Source organism: Plutella xylostella, chromosome 20 (assembly GCF_932276165.1).
Source record: "Plutella xylostella chromosome 20, ilPluXylo3.1, whole genome shotgun sequence".
NCBI lineage: Eukaryota > Metazoa > Arthropoda > Insecta > Lepidoptera > Plutellidae > Plutella > Plutella xylostella.
Genome location: NC_064000.1, coordinates 3890125 through 3916632, shown reverse-complemented (window position 1 = coordinate 3916632; position 26508 = coordinate 3890125). Strand labels below are relative to the sequence as shown.

At 39.8% G+C, this 26508-nt stretch overlaps 2 protein-coding genes across 2 annotated transcripts; both read right to left on the bottom strand.

The window, feature by feature from the left end:
- Positions 1-341: 341 nt before the first annotated feature.
- Positions 342-6539, bottom strand: LOC125490103. Its single transcript, XM_048628263.1, has one exon. It carries the CDS (start codon positions 5839-5841, stop codon positions 457-459), a length of 5385 nt encoding a protein of 1794 aa, XP_048484220.1. The 5' UTR covers positions 5842-6539; the 3' UTR covers positions 342-456.
- Positions 6540-13905: 7366 nt separating this feature from the next.
- On the bottom strand, positions 13906-17211 carry LOC119693663. The gene is made up of 2 exons (XM_048628265.1): positions 16927-17211; positions 13906-14742 (listed from the first exon to the last, which is right to left on the bottom strand). Exons 1-2 carry the CDS (start codon positions 17209-17211, stop codon positions 13954-13956), a joined length of 1074 nt encoding a protein of 357 aa, XP_048484222.1. The 3' UTR covers positions 13906-13953.
- Between the last annotated feature and the right edge of the window lie 9297 nt (positions 17212-26508).

The following is a 26508-nucleotide window of genomic DNA, read 5'->3' as shown; positions in this document are numbered from 1 at the left end:
ATTTATTTAATGCAAACACAACACTTTTAGAATAATATTCAACACGTTATAAACACGTAATGTAAATTGTTTTTATTAAAATAGCACAGTTTTATTCACTTGCAAAGTCTCTTATCGCATTGGAATGCGGTCCTTTTGTTCTCGCTCGCCGGCCGTCTATTCAATTCGTCGTAAACAAAATATTAATCCGGTTCGATGTAGGCCATATGTTTAGGCACGTAAAGTTCAGTTTTGTTTAACGAGGATTGATGAAATAGAAATACGTCTTATAGGTGTCACTCTTTATTTGCTACTGAATTTGCTTATTACTTGGTACAGTTAAAAGGTGTTCGACACCATCTACATCCAATCAGGTGGCAGTATTTGTAGTAGTACCGAGCGTGCCACTAGATGGCGCTGTTCCGGTTTATTTGCGCCCGAACATCCTCCCCGCCTTGGAACTGTTGTTCCAATGTGTTACAGCTGACTCGCGTCTTCCTCGACGAGTGGGCATATGCTCGTGTATGCTCGCCGCAGCACTCCCGTCGCAGTCTGGATGTCGGCCACCCTGGAGACGCCGTCCTTGCCGCGGATGGACTTGATGATGCGGCCCATATGCCACTTCAGTGGGGGGAGATTCTTATCTCTGATGATGACCATCGTGTTAGGTCTCAGCTCCTCAGTATGCTCTCGCCACTTAGCGCGGGTCTGCAGCTCGGATATGTACTCGTTAGCCCATCGTGACCAGAAGTGCTGTCTGATCTGCTCCGTCCTCTGGTAGCGTGAGAGCCGTGTTGCCGGGATGTCGGTGTAGTCGTCGAACAGCGGCGAGGTCAGGCTCCGGCCGACCAAGAAGTGTGCAGGACTAAGTGGGAGAAAGTCAGTGGGATCTGTGGACATAGGTGTTAATGGTCGGGAGTTGAGGATAGCTTCTATTTGCGCTAATAACGTGCTAAACTCTTCGAATGTTAAGTTTACATTGCCAACTACTCGGCGTAGATGGTATTTACAACTTCGTACTCCACGTTCCCAAAGACCACCCATGTGCGGAGCGTGAGGGGGAATGAAAGAGAATTTTATTTGCTGACTGGTTGCGTAATCAATAATGTCCTTGCTACAGGAATCTAAAAATTTAGAAAATTCGTTTTTTAAACCTACGAAATTAGTCGCATTGTCTGAATATATTTCTGTTGGCTTAGAACGACGTGAAATAAAACGCTTTAATGCTAGTAGGTACGCGTCTGTGGTGAGGTCACTTACTAGTTCTAAATGAACTGCGCGCGTGACAAAGCAGATAAATAAACAAATATAGCCCTTAGTTAATTTCGCGCCTCGGCCTTTTCGATTCAATACGGACACTGGCCCGGCGTAATCCACTCCGCATCGCATGAAAGGGTAAGTTGCAGTTATCCTTTCTTTAGGTAGATTACCCATTAGTGGAGTGAGCGTGCGCCCCCGGACCCGCCTGCAGGTGACGCACGCGTGCACCACGGCGCGGGCGAGCGCGCGCGCGGCCACGGGCCACCACGCCCCGCGCACGTGGAACAGCAACGCCTGCGGCCCACAGTGCATCAGCTGGCGGTGCTCGTGTCGAAACAATAACAATGCTAGGTGATGTTTACTAGAAATTAGTATAGGGTGTTTTTTGTTGTAATCGAATTCGGTTGAGTTATATAATCTACCACTGATGCGCATTATTTTGTTATCGTCAAGAAACAAATTTAATTTTGATAGATTATTTTTCTTACTAAGGCGGTTATTTTTTGTTAATGACTCATATTCTTTCGCGTATGATTCTTGTTGAGACCACCTAATTAGCATAATTTCCGACTCACGTAATTCGTCTACGGTTAGATTTCCTGTACGTTTATTTAGCTTACTACGCGCATTGTGAATGAAACGTAACATGTACGCGGCAGCGCGCTTCATACGCATGTATTGTGAAAACCTATGAAATGGAAAAACGCTGGATTCTATAGGTGATACGTTGTTAGTGCATGAAGTGACAACGGACTTAACTTCAGGCAATTCTACGTTTTGTTTAGACCATGTTCCTACAGGCACGTCGCCGCATGCAAAGTTAGGGTCGTGTAGAAACTGCGGCCCCTCCCACCATAGCCCGGAGGAGGCGAGGACCTCGAGGGCGACGCCGCGTGACACCAGGTCAGCGGGGTTGTCGGTGCCGCTAACGTGCCGCCACGGGGTGTCCTTTGTCAACTCGTGTATTTCTACTACTCGGTTTTGTACGAACGTTTTAAGTAAACTAGGTGCCATACGTAACCATCCTAGTACAATGGTGGAATCCGTCCAACACATTGTGTGGCTAAACTGACAACGAAGAGATTCGCGTATCTTATTATACAGCCTAGCCCCTAACAATGCACCACACAGCTCGAGTCGCGGGATACTTGTAGGTTTTAGCGGTGCTACTCGGCCCTTAGAACATAACAGTCGAACCTGTACCGTGTTATCATCGTTTATTGTGCGAATATAGGCGCTACTGCCGAAAGCCGCCTGTGACGCATCTGTGAATATGTGTAGCTCGTAGTTGACAGGCCGGCTTCCCATCGAGCAGCGCGGGATTCGAATGCGTCCGAGTGACGATAATGAAGTAACAAACCGGCTCCAAAGTCGCGCGATATCACTCGGCACCGCGTCGTTCCAATCTAACTTCAATAACCATAATTTTTGAAGAAGAATTTTTGCGCTAATTATGACGGGGCTGAGAAAACCTAATGCGTCGAATATTTGAGAGGTTTTTGATAAGATGGTCCGCTTTGTTATCACCTCGTCATCACCTTTGACCTGAGTGCTGAAATGAAGTTCGTCTGCTGAATTAAACCAACCTAAACCTAACGTTTTAGATTGCGCGTTTTCGCCTAAAGATAATTGTTTAGAGGTTTCAGATAAACTTGCATCTTCATTATCAAAGTTGAAGATCCACTTCCGGAGTGGAAAACAGCCTGATTGCAACGTCGCGGCCGTATTCTTACACAGCCGTATCAGCTTTTCTTTGTCGTCTAATCCTACAATCATGTCGTCAACGTAAAAATGCTCATTAATAACCCGTTGTACGTCGGGGTCGTTGCACTCGGTGGCTAATTGTTTCAGGCACCTGACGCTCATGAAGGCCGACGAGGCCATCCCATAGGTAATTGTGTTCAAACGGTAAACACCTAGCGGAAGTGACGGGTCATCGCGCCACAATATTAACTGCAGATCTCGTTGATCTTCGGCTACTAGACACTGACGATACATTTTTTCGATGTCAGCACACGCAACGTATTTGTGCTGTCTGAAGCGCAACAAAATCGAAAATAGATCACCCTGTATAGGCGAGCCGACCATCTGCAAATCATTTATTGATACACCAGTTGAAGATGGTTGATTAGCCTCGAAAACTACCCTTAATCGCGTACTAGTGCTATGCTCGCGAAACACACCGTGGTGTGTTAGGAAGTAATTCGGATATCCGTAGTCATTTACGCGAGTCATATGACCTAACCTTTCATACTCGTGTAAAAAATCGCTATATAACGCTTTATGTTGAGGCGAGCGCTGCAATCGCTTTTCTAGCGCTAAAAATCTACGTTCAGCCTGAAAATACGTGTCTCCCAAGGTCGTAGCCGGTTTTTTCATAGGAATGCGTACGCAGAACCTTCCGTCACTATTGCGCGTCGTAGTGTTGACGAAATGTTCCTCGCACGCGCGCTCCTCGTCCGTGCGCGTGTCGCTCGCCCCGGGCAGCTCCTCAAGCTCCCAGAACTGTCTTAGTTGCCTATCGATTGATTGAGTAAAATTACATTGTATTCCGCCACTACTGTGCGAATTGTAGATGGGGCCTGAAATTATCCAACCTAATTTTGTACTCTGTAAATAAGGACCGGTTTTTAGTCTAAATTTACCGTCGTTAAGGAGATCCCAAAACTTATCTGCGCCTATTAAAATGTCTATCGTTTTAAAGTCTAAGAATTCAGGATCTGCTAATACGATGCCGTCTGGAATGTCGTTATGTACGCTTTGTTTACATAAGACACGCGGCATGGTGGATGTTATCTGCGGTAGCACATAACAATTGATGCGCGTGGTGTAGGTATTGATGCGCGATTTTAACTCAATGTCACACGTTTCTGAACATTGAGTCACCGAATTACCTACCCCTCGAATTTCGTGAGTGGACTGTATAGTTATAGCGTTTAATGAATCGCATAATTGTTTAGTAACAAAACATCGCTGGCTGCCACTATCAAGTAATGCGCAAGCCGTATGTGATTCGCCATTTTTGTCAATAATTTCAACTAACGCAGTAGATAAGAGAACCTGTTGTGAAGACATGGTGTTCGTGTGCGCGTGAAAATCTTGCATGTGTGCTTTGTTTACGATTATAGATGGACTAGCGGGACCGGCCGGTGACGTCACATTATTTTCAGGCACCGACAGGGCGGCGGCGGCGGCGCGTTGAACCGGTTCCTGAACAACGACGGAGTTCAAGTTCACGGAGCAATCAGCTGATTCGTCGCTGTGAATTAATGAGTTATGTTTTTTCGAACATATTTTACACGGCCCGAACCTACATGAATCTATATTATGACCGAACCGTAGGCAATTAGTGCATAACTTATTTTCACGTACTACACTAAGCTTCGTATCTAGGCTTGCGTCTATGAATTTAACACACGAGTACAGAGGATGTTTAGCCTGACACATAGGGCAATTTTTTTTGTAAGATTGAGAATATTGCGATGTATTCCTATTGAACGGGGGTTTGTTTGATGAAACATTACACTGGGCCGGCATTGCAAAACACTTGTTCGTAAAACTAGTTGGTTTTTTATGAATGTGTTGAACCTGCGCGTTAGTGGATGTGTTGCTATGGGACACCTGTAATGTTTCTAGCATGTCCGCCCTACTCTTGAGGAACTCGAGCAACTGATTAACGGTTAACTTTGTAGATGCGTCTTGTGAAATCAAAGAACCTTTGTGCTCCTCCCATTGTCTTTCAGTGGTTTTATCTAATTTAGAAACGACGATATAAATTATTAAAGTACACCACGAGTCTGTAGGCTCGCCGAGACTTTTTAAAGCGCGTATATTCTTTAATATCGTGTCTATTAGTTTTCTAATGAGGGACGGTGACTCCTTAGCTAACTGTTGAATGTTAAACAATGCTTTTACGTGATTTTGTATTAGTAGCCTACTATTGTTGTATCTGTTAAGAAGTAGTTCCCACGCTACTGTATAGTTTTCCGAGGATAGTTCAACCGCGTCTATGACTAACCCTGCGTCCCCCTTTAGGGATGATTTGAGGTAATGAAATTTCTCAATATTATTTAACTCATTGGATTTATGAACTAAGGACAGGAATGTGTCTCTAAATTGAAGCCAGTTTTCGTATGAACCGTCAAAGGTTGGCAGCGTGATGGTGGGCAGTTTAACTGAATTTAATTTACCCTTTTTAGCCTTATAAGAACTATCGGCGACCTCACCACATGTTAGCATTAACTCTGCTTGTGCAATGGAACTGTAATAACTATTTTCGAACTGTTCACGTTGAGATAACTGAGCTTCTAAATCGTGGTCAGGGACCGCTTCTTCTAAATTTGTTTGGACACTATTAAATTCGGAGAATAAACCAGCAGCACCTTGCACGCGTAATTTAATATCAACGTGGTTTTGGGGGGATAACTTTTCACTATCTATTGAATTAATGTAGTTAATGAATTTAGTAAGCCTGCCCTTTATAATGCCACGTTTTTTAACGAGATTGCGAATCAGTTCTTCCGTCTGTTTGTCTGTTGTGGATGATCTACAGGGAGATTGAGATCGTGACGCCGTGGCATCTTTTTCTGGGTTGAGAGTCATTTTGGTGGTCAGTGAAAAGTGGAGTACTCACGTGTAGTGTCGTGACGCGAAGACTGCGAGCAAGCTGTGGCCTCGGCAGTACGGTACACCCGTATGTTACTCTCTGCGGCTATTCACTGAAACACGTTATTAGCACAAATGAGGACGAGGTTGGAAAAGGGACAAGATGTCGTGTTTGCTGGGAACGACGATACTTCCTTTGGCTTGACTGCTAGTCCTTGATTGGAATTACGTCTGCGTTACGTCTCCTTCAGGCACCTGGTGTGACCCGCTTGGCTTGACCTTGACCTCGCTGATGCGTAGTTGTGCGAGATGGTTGCGTGGCAGGTACAGCTGACCTCCGTTCTTGGTGCGTATTCCGGGGGTTCCAAGGTAATCTTCAGGAATCAGCGTAATCCTTGTAAATATATGGCTCGGAAGGTCCAGAGCATGTAGCGGCCTAATTTGCGTACTGAATTTGTCCTATAATTTTGGTGTTTAAAATAAGGAACAACCGCTTTGGAATACTGATATAACGTATATTGATTAAATAAGTTAGTTACAATTTACAATATTCGAGGAATTAGGGTAGGGAACAATTCAACCAATCACAGTGATAATGCTTCACGCCATCTACATCCAATCAGGTGGCAGTATTTGTAGTAGTACCGAGCGTGCCACTAGATGGCGCTGTTCCGGTTTATTTGCGCCCGAACAGCTTCCTCTTACTACCCTTTGAGCGTTTGGGATTACGTTGTATGGTAGGCTCTGTGTGTAATCTCCGGCTGTGGGTGGCTCTCAGTGAGGGGTAGCTGGGTGGACAAGGTGTCCATATCCATATTGTCATTATTCTGTAAGGAGCAAACAGTTCAATAAACTTTTAAATAGATTTTTCACAATGAGATTAATGCAATTAGATTTTAAAGAAAATATGTAAACATACTTCTACAGCTTCAAGAGACACCTCATACATTACTTCTATATTATTATTATTATTTATTTATTTATAAACATTGCAGTGATACATAGGGTACAGAAGAATTCCCACAAAACCAATATTTTTGGTTTGACTGTGGGTAAACGGTGACATTTTAATTAAGCTGTTATTTAAAAATTAACAAAATAAACAATATATTGACTGTGTCAAGTGAGCAGTGCAAGGAAGGCACCACTCTCAATCATAATAAGTTTTAAGTATCGTAATAAGTTTTAAGTAAATGTTTTTTTAATAATGTTTTAAATAAAGATAATTTTTTCTCATTTTTAATACTTACCGGTAATTCATTATATAATTTGGGTATTTGTTTACAGAGCATTCTTCCACCAAAATAATTATTTGTATATGGTATTTGGTACCTTCCTTGCACAGCCCCTCTTGTGCCGCAAGTATGCTGGATAGGTATTTTATGTTCTTCACTACCATGGCTGTTTACAAGGAGGAGATATTTATGCTTAAGGCTTGCTGGTAAAATGTTACATGTTTCAAAAAGGATTCTATAATCGTAATAAGCGGAGATGGTGCCCTTGCTGGTGTCTCTGCAGGTATATTAGCCTGAAAAAGAATACTACATATTAATGTACATATGTTCATTTCCCAACTATTTTACTGGTCTCTGTCGTGTGCAACTTAATATCTGCGAGTCAAAACATGTATGAAAACTATTTCTTCAAAAAAGTATTTCTTACTCTGACTGAGTCGCTGTCAAACTCATTTGAGTCGACAACGAACTCATTTGGCAGCCAGCTCAATATCTCATCGTCATCATGGTTGACTGGTGACTGGCTGCCACCCCCAGTTTTACTCAGTTTGTACTACACCCTAAGGGTAAAATAACATTGTACTTTAAATGCATAAACCAATGTTAACATCTTATGCGACATGTTGTTTATGGTATTAAATAAATGAAAAAAAATGAAAAGTTTTCATCTCGTTTTCATTATGGATTTTCTTTCTTTGGCCAGTGCTTTCGTAATGTCCATTTTAATAATGGGTCTTCAAAATTTTGCTTATTTTTCTTTCGACAATACTCTATAGTATGGCCATTAATCTTGCAGTGTGAACAAAACCTCTCCGATGTAAGAGGTTGTTTTGTCGATCCAGAGTTTTGTTCTGTACCTGAGACCTACTGCTTGTAGAAAAGCTCGTGGAATTCCTTAGTTCCGATTGATGAGCGTTATAATAAAAATATTTAATGCCCTATCTTCTTTGCAATAACGGAATGCTTCAACGGTACTAGCAGGCCTAAATGCTCGAACTCGATGGTAGAAATTCGGCTCTAGCCCTACTAATAAGTTATTTAAAATTAAATTATCATATTCCGGTCTAAGCTGGCCCGTCTGATATTTATCGAAGAATCAGAGGCAAGGAGTTCATCCCTTAAGCTACTTATTTTATCGATATACTTCTGCAATTGAACCACCCTTTTGTTTGGTTTGCTGGATCTCAAGTAATATTTCACTTATTGATCTTGGATCGCTAAATGCTTTCCTTATTTCATCAACAAAATCATTAACTGATGTTTCGCCATTGACTTATATATTACTAGCGTAAGGACAGGCCCAACAGTTCTAGAAAATGACACCCTCGCGTTGGCCCTAAAACCTCATAAATCTGTCATAATTTGTATGAAATTAGGGCCAGCGCGCGGGTGCCATTTTCTTTTGACAAAACGTTATGACGGGCGTATCCTTCCTTTTGAAATCATTGTGTTTCGCATATATCGATTCGCGTATTCGCAAATGATGCTGCTTTTCCGTCTAGTTGGGAGATGATGTGAGGAGGAAATATCTGTTTTTGAATTGGACTTGATAACCTATGTACCAGTGTTATTTTAAAATGAATTTACAGCTGAACATAAAAGAGTAGACAATCATTGAGGGAGTTGCAAGTGAAGTAAGTGGCCACACAATTATACTATTGAAAACGGACAAAAGTATCACGATACACAGGAAATGTTTTAAATATTTACTAATCATTGTTTAGCTTATTTCAAATACTTTTAAATAAATACATACAAATACCATAAAATTTTTGCTGTTTTTTTGTCAAAAAAACTAGATTAGGTGCTTGCAACTTATTTTATGTAACTTTTTAGCAGTTTTGCATATTTTTTATCGAGATGACTTTTGCGGATAAAAGCATTTTATTTCATGTCCGTAAGGCGTTTGAATCTCGAGATATGATTTTTTATAAAAACTAAGGATCTAAATTTTTAAAATGGCCGCCATTTCTAGAATATTTAGATTTGACCCCACATATTGGGGTGTTTTCTCGATGAAATCACTCGTAGAATACACCCTTAAAGTTTGTCGGGTTCGAAAAACAACACATTTTTTATTTATTTATTTATTAAGCTTACATATTAGTTGTAGTTTTACAATGAGTCCCACAAAACTGTTTGTATACAATTTGCCTGTGGGATCGGAGTCTCTTATACTAAACAAAATACTTTTTTATGCTTTAGGTATTGTTATACATAATTGGTAATATCACAACAAATAATAAAATTATAATCTGAGGTGAACTTGTATCAAGGTAAGTTAAGCAAAAAATATTTTTTTAATTTAGTTTTAAATTTATAGCTTGACAACTTCGTGCGCGACCCTCCTTGCGGGGCACAGGGGTATAATCGTGACAGTTCTGACATTGCGAAAAAGAGACGCTTAGCTACATTAAGCGTAAGAAAGAAACGTTAAGCTGTAAATGTTTTTTGTCCTTTTTGCTGTGGCGCCTGTTTACGTCAGTTCTCTTTGCCAAACAATGAAACAAATGAAAAATCTTTGCCAAACAAAGGCTGACAGTTACAACAAAATTTTCTAAATGCTATTTATTTTTGATTTGCTAGTGATTTGTGGGTGTTTATTAAGTTTATTAGACTATTATCATCACTTAACGAGTGTGTGACATGGGTGGGTGGATTTTGTTCGGTTGTATAGAGCATATTGAACGAAAACACGATGGAATGATGGATGAGATATATTTTCACATGTAAGTAGATACTATCAAGTTTAACAAGCTTACATTCATCATAGTACTATCTATTGGCTCGATTTTAATATAAAACGATACTAATTTTAATACTGTAAGGTCTTTTAGTATCAGTTTTAAGTAAAAATTACGAGGGACCATATCATAACAAATCACATGGTGTTGCAAGTTATTGAAAATTTATTTTACCCACAAATATTATAGTATGCAAAGAAAATACTAGAAATTGTAACGGACTCGGGTTGGGTTTACAAATGGGGCGCAAAAATTCGGTTTTTGTGAAGATTGTATTTTGTAGAAGTCATTCTCCTCTTTCAAATGAGGTGCCTCTCATTGTGAGGAAACGTTCGTTTCGTTTTTTTCTTCTATGTGTGATTTCTTCTGTATAATATAAAGTTTATTGTATTGATACGAAATGCGTGTTTCCTTTAAAAAAAACCCCATCACATATTTGGCCCACGATTATAATGCTCATGCTCATCCATTTATCTCTGCTTCATAGGTTTCCGACAGAAAAAAAAATATCAAGAAAATGGATAGACATTACCGGTCGCACAAATTGGGAACCAAAGAAACATACAAAAATTGTGTTCGGCACATTTTGAAGAGGATTGTTTCGATTGGACGAAGACAATGAATCATACAATCCACTCAGTTTGTGTATATTAAATAATTATATTGAAATCAAATAAGTATGAGTAAAGTTTTTTTTCTTATATCGTCGGTTGACAGGAAAAACTCACTAAGGCTGATTTTTCAATATTCAGATAAATTTTATCTGGGTAATACAAACATTGAGAAACATTGAGACGCAACAGCATCAAAATTATTTCCCAGCAAAACTTTTATCTGGCTATTGAAAAATTTGCCTTTAGTGTCTTTTTCCTATCAACCGACGATATACTCAAGTTTTGTTTTTGTTATTATGATAAGTTAAATTTCCCCATATTATGTTTAATTTTTTTGTCGGCAACATCTATGGTTTGAGTGAGAAAGAGAATAGTGCACACGGCGATTGCCAGTCTAGAGGTAGTAGGTCTATGTTGCGGGGTGAAAGAAGTGGCGGGGGCGAGGTAGCACGACATTTTAGAACACGAGTACACACGGAGAAAAGTGTGCCCGGATAAATCTCGCGATAACGTGTCACTATTTGTGTCGTAATGTAAGAGTAAATTATGTTGATCAATAAAAAGGTTCTTAAAACTAGTTTCATTATTTAGGGTGGATTCGACCAAGCGCAGGTAACTTTTTACTCACGAGTAAACTACCAGTTACTCGGGAGTAATCAGATTTTGCATTCTACCAAACCTCGGCCATACCAAGATTCGGCACACGGTTCTACAGAAAACCCCCGAAGATCATATAGTTGTCGGGGAGTGGGCACGAGCTAGCAGTGGTTGGTCCATGATTTGATCAGCCAGGTCGTTGGTATCGCCATTCATCATCACATCTCAGAAATAAAGGCACAGATAGGTAGTACACACTCGATTTATTCGGAATTACCGATCAATCTTACAAAATACACGAGGATGCACTTGGTACAGTTGGATTAACTTTGATAGCGAATAATCCATAAGCGTGGTGATCCCTTCGGAAGGTGCACAGCCGACCCGTTCAATAATTTAAATCAGAATGACAGTCCCCCCCTGCTCAACCGACTATAGATTGGCAAGTTGCTTGGCGACCCTCCTTGCGGGGTGAAAGACGCGGAGGGGACGAGGTACCCAGGACGACAGCGGGTAGCGGGAGGGTAGCGGTGGAGGGGAACGCGTGCACTGCATGTCATTGTTACGGCAGTCTCGGCCGCGCAGCCGAGGCGGCCACATGTCTTATATAGTCTGTCATAATTTGAGTGCGACCCACATGAGATCATTGATCCTGAGACCATTAGTCTTAGGATGAGTGTTGAGGCCTTTTTAATATTATCATTATATTATTATTAGGTATCTATAATTCGTCAACAAAATAACGTTAAAAACAACAAATCGTATAATGTCTCAATATAGGGGCTTCTTGTAGAACAGCGTACCGGATCAGTCATGCTACGCGGCTAAAGGTTGGTACTGCGCAGTCAGATACGAAAAAGTAAACAACAAAGACGAAGAGTCCATATGACAGTGCGTCAGTTGTCAGTTCTTGTAACTAGGAAAGCAATTAAAATTTATGTGATTTAATAAAAGTAATTAATGAGCAAAACACAGAAAAATTACAAAATTGATGAAATTTTGAAAGAAAATGGTCATATCGTGCTTCGCCTACCCCCATACCACCCGGAATTAAATCCTATTGAACTTGTGTGGCGGTACGTGAAAGGCGAGCTCGCAAGAACGTCGATTGACTCTAACTTAGATAAAGAGATAAAAGACTTAGAGTTGCTTTTCTCTAATTATTCGCCTAAAAAGTGGAGAAATTGTGACGAACATGTCATAAAAATTAAGACGAATATTATAAATCTGATAGAGTATTTGACGATGTATTGGACAGGTATGTTATTGTTTATTTATAATTTATTGTAAATTAAACATAAATTGGTTTTTGTCTTAGATTTATAATTGAAGTTAATGAAAACGATGATGAAGATGAGGATGACGACGACGATGAACAAGTTCAAACAGAGAGTGAACATGAAAGTGACATGGAAATTGATATAAAAAATAAAACACTATTACATAAATAAATTCAAATTGGTAGATATTCTGAAGGTACACATCCAAATTTTAATGCTGTCAAACTATAAATTTTAAGCTAAATATGACATTTACGGGAACAGTCATAGAATAAAATTTTACTTACGTCAGAAATAGTTACAAGCTATCGCGAGATTAATCCGGGCACACTTTTCTACGTGTGTAGCATGTCGTGCTACCTCGCCCCCGCCACTTCTTTCACCCCGCAAGGAGGGTCGCCAAGTAACTTGCCGCATTATACCCACCTTACCATTTTATTTTTTAATATGCACCGTCCACAGATTCCACCCAAACTGCCAACATTTCAAGTGACAATTTGACGTTTCGATTAATCGAATGAATTTAGTAAACCTAATTATAAAGCAAGGTAAACTCAAAATATTATTGAATTCCGACATAGTTTTATAATGCGATTTAATCTATTTGCGAAAATATACGATTTGTGGTTTTTGACGTTATTTTATTGACGAATCATAGATAATAATATTATGATTATTAAAATTCAAAAGGTAAATATTCCAAGGATTGTGGCGGTTCTGGCCTCAACACTCATCCTAAGACTAATGGTCTCAGGATCAGTGGTCTCATGTGCGTCGAACTCAGATTATGACAGATTTTACAACACATGTGGCCGCCTCGACTGCTCGGCCGAGACTGCCGTAATGGCTCCTCTACACGATGGGCCATCATGATGGTCCATCATAGTGGGCCACCATATAGAGGGCGTAGTGGCGTAGGCTGGCTTGTGGTGCGTACGATGGCGGCGGAATGGCCGCGGTGTCGGTTTTTCGCCCACACATCAAAGGGAGTGGGCCAGCGATGGCGGTACGCATCTACACGTCGGCCATTACTCAGTTTGCGCTCGAATGCGGTGGTGAGCAGACGTGCAGTGCAATTCGTGAAACTCGTGCGTGTCAAAATGGCGACAGCTTGGCCGCATAGCGAAATATTAAAATTTTTGGAATATTACCGAGCCGAAACCATTATATGGAATCCTAAACATAAAAATCACAAGGATAAAAACAAGGTAAGTAAAACTACGATAAAAGACACATTTAACAATAGTTTTTAATTGTCGTTCTCGCCCTCAAACGGCAATGTTTGTTTATTTTGTTGGCGCCATTTTGATATGGGAAGCGTAAATAAAGTTAATTGTTGTATAAATTGTTTTCAGGTGTCGGATGCATGGAATCGCATAAGTAATAACATGGGCATTCCGGTAGAGGATTTAAAAAAGAAAAAGGAAACGTTGATGACAGCTTTCAGAACAAATTTAAAAAAGAAAAAGGAGTCTATAAGGTCTGGGGCTGGACTCGACGATATTTATACGCCGTCGTGGCCTTTTTTCGAGATAATGGAAAGTTTTTTAAGAGATGTTTATGAATGCAAGAGTATCACAATACCACAGACGGCGGAGTAAGTAAATGAAACTTATTATTTAATTTCATATTTAGTTTATTATTCTATATTATTATAAAAATAGTGCATAAAAGCTTGTCTTATTTGAATTGCATCATTAGTTGATCTACGGGGTTGATTTTGTAAGGGAAGAAAACTTGTATTACTACAATTCCTCCAATTACCAGCGCGTATCAATTCTCCACTGTCATTATAGGTATCAAATGTACCTGGAGGTGCGTATAAGGGGCGAGATGTTCGGCTTTTCCGTAAAAAGTTATGTAATAGAACACAAGTCATCGTAATAATTGAACATTTAACAGGATGAAAAGGCATAGCTGTTTTAAAAACTCTAAATTTGTTAGAAAGAACTCCAAATGTGTTTTCAACAACTACACGTGACTGAGAGAGTTTTTGATTAAAAACCCTTTCTGGAGAATTCAACTGGTGACGGCCAGGAAAAGGTTTCATAAGATTTTTAGTTAAACTAAATGCTCCATCGCATAAAAATACATAGGGTAAATCAATATCACATCCTGGTAGTGAACTAGGAGGCGGCAAATTGATGCTATTTTCCGATTTTTTTTTTGATATACTACTTTGATTAAAAACGCCACCGTCACTTACGAGTATACGCCCTTGAGCGCCTATTTCAGCAAACATGAAACAGTAATCATAATCTACTATAGCTAAGAGGACAATGCTAAAAGTACGTTTATAATTGTAATATTCAGTTCCGCTATGAGGAGGTTGCTGTATTGTCACATGTTTGCCATCCATAGCACCAAGGCAATGAGGGAACTTGAATCGTTCAGCTTTGGAAAGCCATTCTTCAGTTGTTGTGGGGATCTGTAAAAAAAAAAGACCGAGCATAAGATATTAAATTAGTTTTTTATATTACAGATATTTTCTTTATTTTATGGAGGAGCGAAGGTGTTGCCACTCCTCCATTGAAAAGGGAGGATCCTCCGACCAAGCTGGGCGGTTTAGCTTGGTGGGCAACTGCCCGACGGTTACATGTCGGGGTTCTGTATATATACTGAGTAGCTGTAATTCTTAGATACCGCGATGTAGGATTTGGTATTTTTGCTTTCACTCTTCCATGCCATCTGTTGGTCGTCCTTGATATCTCTTTGCTGGATCTATATCTTGTCTTCTATGTTTGCGCGTATTCATTATAGATGTCGCCACATCACTCCCCCCCGAGACCGTAGGTCGATATTCTTCAGTGCTTCTGATACGTCTTGTTCACCAGGCCAGATTGCCGCTAGTCCGCCTTTCAGGACTATCTGCGGTCTTCATTCGCCGTAACCCCACTTTCGTCTTCAACCGGGAGAGTTGACGCTCGATCGTACCGGCTTGAAGAGTAGTGCATGGTTAGGCGCGTGGCGATGTCCCCAATCCAGCTCCAACCGGGAGAGTTGACGCTCGATCGTACCGGCTTGAAGTGGACTGCAAGGATCGCTCTGCTACGACTGTTCCGGTGCGTTGCCCCAATGCTTCTTCGACCAGGAGAGGTGGACCCTGGACCGACGCTGCTACGGCTGGCCGAAGTGCACTGCAAGGTCGCTGCAGTCTGTCTGCTCGAGGGTGTGACCAGGCTCGCGCATTTCCGCTGCAAGCTGGTGGTCACGGTGCCCATGGAATCTGCAAGCTGGTTGACTCAGGTGGCTGCTGAAGGATGCTGTGGGGGTGATGGTACTGCTGGACTTCATCTTGTAGCTGCTGGAAGGTCTGCTGATCGTCTGTGAGGTCATCGACATGGTGGAAGGTTTTTCTGCTGCTGTTGCTCTGCGTGGTCATCATCAAGTCGTGTTCAGGTTGTAGGGGTCGCCGATATGGAGGAGCGAAGGTGTTGCCACTCCTCCATTGAAAAGGGAGGATCCTCCGACCAAGCTGGGCGGTTTAGCTTGGTGGGCAACTGCCCGACGGTTACATGTCGGGGTTCTGTATATATACTGAGTAGCTGTAATTCTTAGATACCGCGATGTAGGATTTGGTATTTTTGCTTTCACTCTTCCATGCCATCTGTTGGTCGTCCTTGATATCTCTTTGCTGGATCTATATCTTGTCTTCTATGTTTGCGCGTATTCATTATAGATGTCGCCACAATTTTATATTATAAACGTGAAAATGAATATCGTCAATTATATATTAATTAGTAAATAACAAAATATATTTTTTTCAGGCTTCAACCTCGTTAGATGACGAAGATTCAATTACGTCACAAAATGAAAATATCGAAAATGAAGACCCAAATGCTACAGTGAATTCTGAAATAAACATTCCTGTAATACGCCGTCGTTCTAGAAATCCACCTGAATTACAAGAGGCTAGTAACGAAATGAAAAGAGCTTTTTCATCTTTGAACAGCGTACTCAGCAGTAAGAAGCAAAAGATAGATAGCGAAGATGATTGCGATCTATATGGAAAACTACTAGCTAAAAGGTTAAGACAATTTACAGATTTGGAAAAACAAGAGTTGATGTACGAAATAGACGGCTTATTGTTGAAAAAACGTCAATTGTCATCTAGACAAAATTCCAGTCGTTATGTGGTCCAATCTCCATCCCAAATAATAATATCTTCCAATCGTCCTGTGAGTGGCCGCACCTGCACCTCTACGCCTTTGGTCTCTGAAGAACAAAATTATTCCTATCGTCCCTCATCCTCTTTCAGCACTTATTCCACATCGTCTTACCATCCTCCATCCGTTACTTCTCCTCCTTATTTCTCTCCCAGCCCTAATGCTACCCCAGATGAATTTCCTGTCATCAGTATACCAGAGCAGCCTAATCTCCACCTACAATCTCACCCACAATCACAAATTTTGCAACAAGCTTTAAACAATGCTAATATAATATAAGATGGATAATTTATAAGATTTAATAAATCTATTTCATATTCTTAAAAAGGTGTATTATTTGCAACTCTCAAATCACAACTATACATTTTAGCAATAGTTTTTGCGTGATTGAGTAACACACACATACAAACTTTCACGTTTATAGTATTAAAATAGGAAGTTATTACCTTAACAAAATCTTTCAAAGCTTCATTGAGGGCTAGACATACTTCAGGAACAATTCTTGAAATAAGTTGGCTTGAAATTTTGAATAGGTAGTGTAAACTACGAAAGCTATCGCCAGTAGCTAGGTATCTTAGTGTCAATGCGAGACGAATTTTTACAGGTATTGCTTCCCGCCAATCTGTATCCTGTTTTGCAACTACAGGTGATACTTTTTGTATCAAAAACTCAAAATCGCTGTTTGACATCCTCACGAAGTTATCGAATTCACCAGATGGTTCAGCAAGCATTTCAGCAAAGTCAAAGTCAAAGTCAATTTTTTTTATTCATCGTACAAATATAAAATTTTCTGATGAACGTCAATTTTTACAAATTACTCTCCGTTCGGATAAGGGGGGGCTCTTTCTGTCTAAGGAGAAGAACGGAGGCAAGAAACTCCTGAGCCATCTTTTCAAAAAAAAAGACTTAAAACTAGTTGGTATACAATACATATAAGCTTAATAATTATTATTATAATAATATGAGCAGAGCTAACTACTTATCACAGCCATGCATTAACGTCCTCTAAGTAATCATCAATTTTATAATAAGCTTTTTTACTCAGTTTCTCTTTAATGTAACACTTAAACTTATTCTCTGGCATTTGAGCAACTTCTGTTGGAAGCTTATTATAAAATCTAATACAGTACCCTAAAAACGATTTATTAACTTTCGCCAGACGCATCGCTGGAAAAGCCAGCTTATGCTTGTTCCTAGTATTAATGTCATGATTACTGCCAATTGTATCAAAAGTGGAAATATTCTTTCGTACATACATTAAATTGGCAAAAATGAACTGACATGGAACTGTAAGGATGTTAATTTCTTTAAATAGTTCTCTCAATGAATCCCTGGAACCAAGTTTGTATATAGAGCGGATGGCTCTTTTCTGTAATACAAATATAGTTTCAATATCAGCGGCTCTACCCCAAAGCAAAATGCCATACGACAATAAGCTGTGGAAATAACTAAAGTAAACTAATCTGGCGGTTTCAACGTCGGTCAGTTGTCTAATTTTCCGTACAGCAAAAGCTGCGGAGCTCAACCTTCCAGCCAATTTGGCAATGTGAGGTCCCCACTGCAACTTTGAATCTATAGTCATACCAAGAAAGACAGTATCATTAACTAGGTCCAATTTATTCCCATCTAGAATAATGTTAGTATCGCATTGTCTAACATTCGGCAGTGTAAATTTAATACATTTCGTTTTCTTAGAATTCAATAAAAGATTATTTACGGTAAACCAATCGTGTATGTCAGATAGAATAGAATTAATTTCATAAAAATTATTTTCACTTCTTTTAACTCTAAAAAGCAAAGAAGTATCGTCAGCAAATAAAACTATATTAGTCAATTTTTCAACCATAAAAGGCAAGTCATTAATATAAATGAGGAATAAAAATGGTCCTAGAATAGATCCTTGAGGGACGCCTATCTTTACATGAGCCCCCTGTGATTTAGTATTGTTAATATCGACCCTTTGTTGCCTCTTGTCTAAATATGAAGCTATCAAATCTAAAGCCTTTCCTCCTATTCCATAGTATCTCAGTTTCGAAATTAAAGTCTGATGGTCTACACAATCAAACGCCTTCGACAGATCACAGAAGACTCCAATAGCATCGTGATGGTCTTCCCATGCGTCAAATATGTGCTTAATTAACGCAGTACCGGCATCGGTTGTTGATTTGCCTTTTGTAAAACCATACTGCTGGCTATGAAACAATCGAGCTTCATTGAAATGCAAAAGCATCTGATTGAGTATGACCCTCTCAAATATTTTACTCAAAACTGGAAGAACCGAGACAGGTCTGAAATTTGCAGGGTCCTCCATATCCCCACTCTTGAACAGAGGTATAATTTTACTCAATTTCATAAGATCTGGGAACACACCTTCAGCGATACATTTATTAAAAATGTTAGCCAAAATTGGGGCGATTTTATTAATAATAGAAAGAACAAATTTAACTGACATTCCCCACAAGTCTTCAGTTTTCTTCATATTTAAGGACTTAAATGTTTTTATAATAGTTAATGTATTAATATATCTGAATTTAAATTCCTTATCGGTTGAAGGTGCGTTCTCCTTCATCAGGGTTTCAGCTAATGTAGCTGAAGAATCTAGGTTGCAAGTAGTTTCTAAAGGAATGTTCGTAAAAAACTCTTCAAAGACTCTCGCCACCTCGTCATTTGATGTTATTATGTCATTGCCTACCTTTAAAGATAAATTATAAATTATAAATTAAATTATAAATTAGCTAGCTGATTATCCATAGTTTGCCTGAAAAAAAAATATACATTTTAATTATACTGAATTATAAAATAACTAAAAGTACAAAGAAAATTAAATTTAAGCAGTTACTTACTTAGTCCTGTTGCGATGAATAGTTAACATCCACCATCTTCTTCTACGCCATTTCCTTTTAATAACTTTTTTTTTGTACACATTAAGATAATAATTGTACGCGCTAAATAAATATATAGCTGCTGCGGCTAAAGCTTCCACGTCCATTTTGTTAAACGAGCCAATCACAACTGAACATCGCCATCGTGTAGATCCTTTTCAACCATCGCATGGCCATTTTGCTGGACAAGCGCTGGCCCATCATGTAGAGGAGCCTTAATAATGACGTGCAGTGCAAGCGTTGTCCTTCCCCGCTACCTCTCCGCTACCCGCTGTCGTCTTGGGTACCTCGTCCCATCCGCGTCTGTCACCCCGCAAGGAGGGTCGAGCTATAGATAACATAGGCTCTTGTCGTATATCCTGAGGTAAACTATTAAGTAGGTACGGTATTCTTTTTTTTAGAGTTCTATCACCATAATAATTATTATTTTTAGGTACCTCAAATTTACCCTCAGATATAGACCTTGTGCCGTGTTTATGGGTAATGGGATGAAGGTAATTATTACAGGTTTTATAATTGTGAATGGCTAATAGATATTTAAATTTAACAGTGACTGGCAGAATTTTACATATTTTATACAGTTTTTTATAATTATCTCTACATTCTAATTTGGTTTTTGTATTAACTAGTAGCTTTAAAAATCGAGTCTGCAATGTTTCTAGTTTATCTAAGTAGGTTTTAAACGTTAGCCCATAACAATCAAGAGCATAATCTAAGATTGAATCGACTAAAGCAAAGTATAAACATTTTAACGTGCTAATAGGAACTTTATAACTTAAATGATAAAATTTACCTAATAATATCCTTAATTTATCGCTAATATATTCTATATTTTGAGACCATGAGAAATTATTATCAATCTTTACACCAAGGTAGGTTACACAATCTACTCTTTCTATTGGTTTACATTGACAATTAACCAAATTATTGTGGAGGCAGGAATAACTATGTGTTACTAAAGGTGGAGGTGATTCATTCAGATTTAAGTGAGGCGAGTGTAATATTAAAAGTTTAGTTTTGTCAGCGTTCAAGACCATCTTACGACAGCATCGATATCGTTTTGGATAGAGTAACAAGTGTCTGTGAGATTAAAGCCAGCACGTAATGTGCACAAGTCATCAGCAAACATATAAGCTGAACTATAATTTAGGGCCCCGCATAAGCTATTGACGTGCATGAGATAGCAGAGTGGGCCGCACCCGGAGCCCTGCGGCACTCCGCTGCGCACGCGCTGCTCGGCGCTCAGCGTGTCGGCCACCTTCACGCGGTACGAGCGCGCCGTCAGGTACTCGCGGAACCACTGGTTCAGGGGGCGCCCCACTCCACACTCCTCCATTGCATTTAATAGAGTGTCGGTATCGAGGGTATCAAAGGCCTTTTTGAAATCGTAAAATATTGCAACAATGTGTTTTTTATTTTCTAAGTGCGTGTTTATTTCGTCTGTAAATTTGGATAATAATGTGTTAGTACTCTTACCTTGCTGAAATCCGTGTTGGTTATCAATTATAATACTATTTTTACTAAGAAATGCTGATATTTGTTTGACAATACACTTTTCTATAATTTGTATAATATATTTGTATAATATAATTGTCCCACAACTTCAAATCCGTGTTGGTTATCAATTATAATACTATTTTTACTAAGAAATGCTGATATTTGTTTGACAATACACTTTTCTATAATTTGTATAATATATTTGTATAATATAATTGTCCCACATTGACATATATATTACTAGCGTAAGGACAGGGCCTCCCACTCAAAAAAATGGCACCCGCGCGTTGGCCCTAAAATCGTAATTTTAGGGCCAACGCTCCTCAGTCGACAGTTGTCTGTGGCCGAGAGATGGTCTTGTGAATCTTGTGATAAATATGTAGTTGTGTTGTGAAAGGCTGCAAAAACCATTATACGAAGGTTAAAAAGAAACATCGAATATCGTATCATCGGTAATTACCATTAAATTAAGTAATAAACACATTATAAAGTAATAATTATTTTACTACCAAAGTCTACAATGGCCGCGCGCTGTAACCTTGTGCGGACGTCATTTTTTGTTGACTATCCTCCGAGAACATTTTCTTGTTGCACACACTTACGTTTTGGAGCGTGATTTTTTGTCCATTTGTACGGGACGCTCTACAGGTCTACAGCCCAAAACAGTTTTAATTTTAGTAGTTGGATTTGTCTTAAATTATTGATATGGCGCCTGCAAATAATAAAACAATGTCCGGGATGGTAAATTATTAACGCACGTACAAGGTTAGTCGTCCAGATAGTTGCTAGGCACTGACATAGTTCAAACAAATTATGACAGATAACAGTTATTTTGCTTGTATGAAGAAGGTTTGAGTAAAATGTTCTGAAGGGCCTATCCTTCCTTTTGAAATCATTGTTGTCCCACAACTTGATGGACTGTTTACCATCGATGATGGAGATGCAGATCTATGAGATCCAAGAGAGTCTCCCAGAAAACAAAAGGATCAGTCCTATAGAGTCTGATCAACTTGAAGAAATACGGAGAACAAAAAATTCTTGCGCGTGAGATTATCCCACCGAACAGTCCTGTTGGCGGTGGATGTGAATTATATAGGAAGAGGAAAGCCAGGATTTGTAGAAAAATAGGCTATTTAAAACACATAAACAAACCAAAAAGCAACTCTTTGACACTTAAAAAATAAAGAAAAGTATATAAAAAGGAGGCCGTTATTATTAGGAGATCCTGTCGGTAACATTCTCCACCCCAGTGCTGCTAGCAGCACTTCACTTCCATGGGGGTTCGGGCGTCGTGTGTTGCCGATCGTGTGAATAGGCCGGACTTCGTAAATACGTCTTTTTTTACCGTCGATCGCAATCTAGTAATCGAGTAGTTTCGTTTCAGCTCGTTAACTACCGTCTCTCGGATTCGCGCAGCGGCGACGTGGCAATGTCTGACAATCAATCGTGCGATGTTATTTCGTCCGTCTGGTATCGCAGGTCTTTTCGTTTCAGGTGCCACATCGGGAGCAGCGTCGATCCGGCCACCAGCACGCAGGACTCCGTGTTCATCAAGGTACGGCGATAAGGTAGGTAGTTTACGTGTTTTAGGTCCGACTTTACATTCTTTCAGTTTTTTGGCAAACTCGTTCGACAACGAATGGTGAATGCGTTCCTTGTATCTGGCGGCATATTCTTCATTGAGATTCATTTTCTTCTTTACCCCTTTTAGTCTTGCTATAGGCATTACACTTTCTTTATACTTCCAGGGTAAGCTGACCTGCCATTGACCGTTCACAAGCCTGGACGTCTGTTCTAGGTGCTCCCAGGGTCGCTCGTCTTGCTTGTTCTGCCGAAGCTTGGAGGCAGCGGACACACCCATCGACTCTATCTCAAAGGAGCGGCTTACGAATTCGTGAAGGTTCTCGTGTATCTGATGCCTTAACATCGGTTATGAAGAGCGTGGCGTGCGGGGCGGGGAGCGGCGCGGGCGGGGAGCGTGCGGTCATGACGCGGCCGTGCGCGGCCCAGTCCAGCGGCGTGCGCGTGGCGCAGGGCTCTCGCTGGCTGCCGCTCCTCACTTCCAGTGGAACCAGTAGGTGTAAGTTGTCTTGGCCTATCAGCACTTCCGGTTTTTGGCCACCAGTACACAGTTCACATTTCAGGTCACTTAAGTATTCATAGTTCTCGCAGTTTACTACGCTCAAGTTCTGTTCGGGTAAGATTAGTTCTTTAACACTTCGCGCACAAACTTTGAAAACTTTTCCGTGTTAATTAGATAGTTTAAAGTCGAGTATGTCCGTATTGCACACTAGGTCGGTGTTGTTCCAGGCCCCGCGCACTCGCAGCGCCTGCGGGCGGCCGCGCAGCCCGGCGCGCTCCGCCAGCGCGGCGCTGATGAGCGACACCGTGGAGCCGTCGTCCAGCAGGGCGCTGGTCGCGAATGCTCCATTGGGCCCGTGGATCGTTACGGGTACTACCTTAAGCAGCACTTTGCAGTTGCGCTTGTCTACATGTGCCACCATCTGTGCAACAGTGGATTCCTCGGAGGCGGTGTGGCTGGCCGCGAGTGTTCGCTGCGTGCTCGGCGCGTCCTCTCGGCGCGGCTCGCTGCTCCTGGCGTCGTAGTGCAGCAGCGGGTGGTGGGCGCCGCCGCAGCCCTCCTTGTCGCAGGCGGGCGCAGGGCACTGCTCGCGGTCGTGACGCGACACCAGGCACTTGAAGCAGATGCCTACTCGCTTCACGTGCTGCCATCTAGTCTTGCGTAGCGCTCGTTTGAATTTTTTACAGTTCGTTAGTTTATGTGTACCTACGCGACAAAACGAACACTTGTCACTGTCACTATTTTCAGCGTCCGTTTCATTTGAATTGACCAACACTGTAAACGGGCGTGGTGCACTATGGCACAGAATAATAACTAGTACCAGGTACAGAAGTCCATCTTCGCAATGGCTATCAAAGAAATATGACTCCATCCCATAAGCAATAAGATCTAATTTAGATCGCGCTCCAGCCGCACACGTTTTTATTTACTTACCTACCAATTTATTTTTGAGGGAATATGCGCCTTATTTCACTGGACTACGGTGCATAATAAGTTATACATGGTTATACGCATTGAAAAAGAAGCCACCTTAGGGTTGCCTCAGCACCACAGACTACAACGTTTACTAAGCAACGGACTGAGTTTGTAAAAAGAATGTCATGATATTAAAACAAAATAATTTGAATTTAGAATACAAAGCTATTCCAAACTTTTTTTCTATTGGAAATAACCAGTAAAAACAATGAAAATTTCATAGTTAAGATATTTTGAAGTACATAAAATATGTATGAATCTAAGTACCTAAAACATTTAATTTTTTGTTTTTTTTCGTTATATTTTATATTATGGATATAATTTATATTATGATACAGAACGTGTTAGTTTCGTTAAGCACTAATCCCACTCAGCGCACATTTTATAATCGATTCATTAATACATTTTGAAGGTAGTTGTGTCTGTAAATTTAATACTTTAACGAAAAAAAAATTAGAATAGACTTTGTTCAACTTGGAGAAAAAAAGGGTTTGTAGTTCGGATTAATTTCATTTCAAATAAGGAACGTAGAAGAAATCAATAAAATACTTCGATTTGTTTTACCTCTCAGCATCTTTTGGTAATCTAAAAAAAATTAAATTTGGATCACGATCCGTATTTAAGCAATTAAATACGGCACAATATTGTTTTGCTGCTTTTTTTCTTTTTATGTCCATTTTTCTATTCATAAATTTTAATAAATACCTAAATACGACATTTATAAACTAGTACGACATAAGAGCAAATAGCGCGCGCGTGTATCGTCTTCCGCTTGCGGCAGCCGACTAGATTCGCCCCCTCGAGGCGGCATCGGCAGGCGCCAGGCTGGCGCCTGCGCCGCCCACGCGCGGAGTGACACAGGCCTGACTATGGTCCGTTAGCCGTGGTCGTAATCTTTAACGCTTCGTCGCTCAGGAACTCAGACAGCATCTCCAGGCGGGTCTTTCCGGGCTCGGCATCTCTGATCAGTGGGTAACTATAGTCGGACCATCTTGGTATAAGTACTGCTGAGAACTTAGATATAATGATGTCTGTTATGTTCATACCTTGCAGATAATCTTGTTTCCCAACAGCACGAACAGCTGCCACAAAGTTTTGGCCTTGGGGGACAACTCGCCCTAAGAAAATCTGGCCTTCGGGCGAGTTGTACATTTCTGAAAATTGCTAGGGGTTGACTGGGCCGATCCAGCAGGCCAGTTGACACTTTTTGAAACCAATAGGGGAAAACTCGTGCCAGAATTTTATAAGCTTAAGAAACATTTTTGTTTATGATTCAATACCAATATATTATACATAGGTAAGTACCACATAACTTGTATGCTTTGGTGTATTAAATATAATCTTTACTTATATAGTTTTTATAAGTCTGAATATAATTTTAAAATTAACTAAATATATAAAAATAAAACTTCAACACATTATTATGTAACATGGTTTTACTTAAATACCTAATAAAACGTAATACGTAAATTGTATATACCTAATAGTTCTTTTAATAGGTAATATCTAGTTAGGTACCCACATCTACAATAATATTCCCAAAAACATATAAACTTCAATAATTCCTAAAAAAAACTTTAACATACTTAAAATTATTTTACAAATAATTAAAAAAACGTTTTTTGATTTTTATATAGACTAACAATGCATAAACCTAAAATTTAATTAATTCCTTTACAATATTTACAGAATAATCTAGATTTTTTTTTACAAATTATTATATTGAAAAACTGAGTAGTAAGGTGGGGTAAGACAGTCACCGGGGGAAGACCATTAATGTATAAAAATTAGTTGTAAGCAGCTTCATTCTCTAGTTTGTCTTCCCCCGGCGACTGTCTTACCCCGCCATACTACTTCTATAATGAAATATTTAAAGGTTTGCCAGTTTTTCAATACAATGACCAATGCTAATTTCTCCGTCACATACTTCTCTCACATTTCGTTCAATCTTTTCGTGCTTTATTATGGTTTCTCGTGACTTTTTACTTATAAAACCATCCTTTGCAAGTTTTCCAAAATAAAAGTTGGAATCTTTTTGTAAAGCTTTTAACAGCGTTGCAATATTTGGTTTGGCTACAATTTTCTTGTTCAATCGACCATTCCAAGACTCGACAGCGTTATTGGTTTTATGTTGAACGCCATAAAAACACCATTTGTCGGAAAATATACTTTGTTCAATCCATGTCTTTTCAAAGTATTGATTGAATTCTAGTGACTTGTCATCTTTGACACACTCACCACGTACATACAGCCAACCATCCTTCAGTAGTTGGATGGGAAGATGAGCCAGTGCAATGCAGCGTTTAATATGTGACCTGTATATATTTATTATTATAAATTCTTTATTGCACATAAAAACATTGTACAAAGGCGAACTTAATGCTAGTAGCATTCTCTACCAGTTAACCTTTGGTGATGTCGAGAAAGTGGTTGGTAGTGCGATAGGCTGAGAGGAGAGAAGTTATTTACTTTAATCGAGACACAGAGATATACTTACTTATACATAATAGCTATACAAATTATATACATACATATATAAATATATTCCTACATTATATTATAATATACCTAATACATAATAATAATACAAA

Bases quoted from the DNA above. Each gene is read 5' to 3' on its own strand.
- LOC125490103 (XM_048628263.1), bottom strand. From the start codon at position 5,841: ATGACTCTCAACCCAGAAAAAGATGCCACGGCGTCACGATCTCAATCT.
- LOC119693663 (XM_048628265.1), bottom strand. From the start codon at position 17,211: ATGCTTGCTGAACCATCTGGTGAATTCGATAACTTCGTGAGGATGTCA. The intron at 14,743-16,926 runs GTAATAACTTCC...TTTTTTTTACAG, and splicing joins CTTTGAAAGATTTTGTTAAG to ATCCCCACAACAACTGAAGA.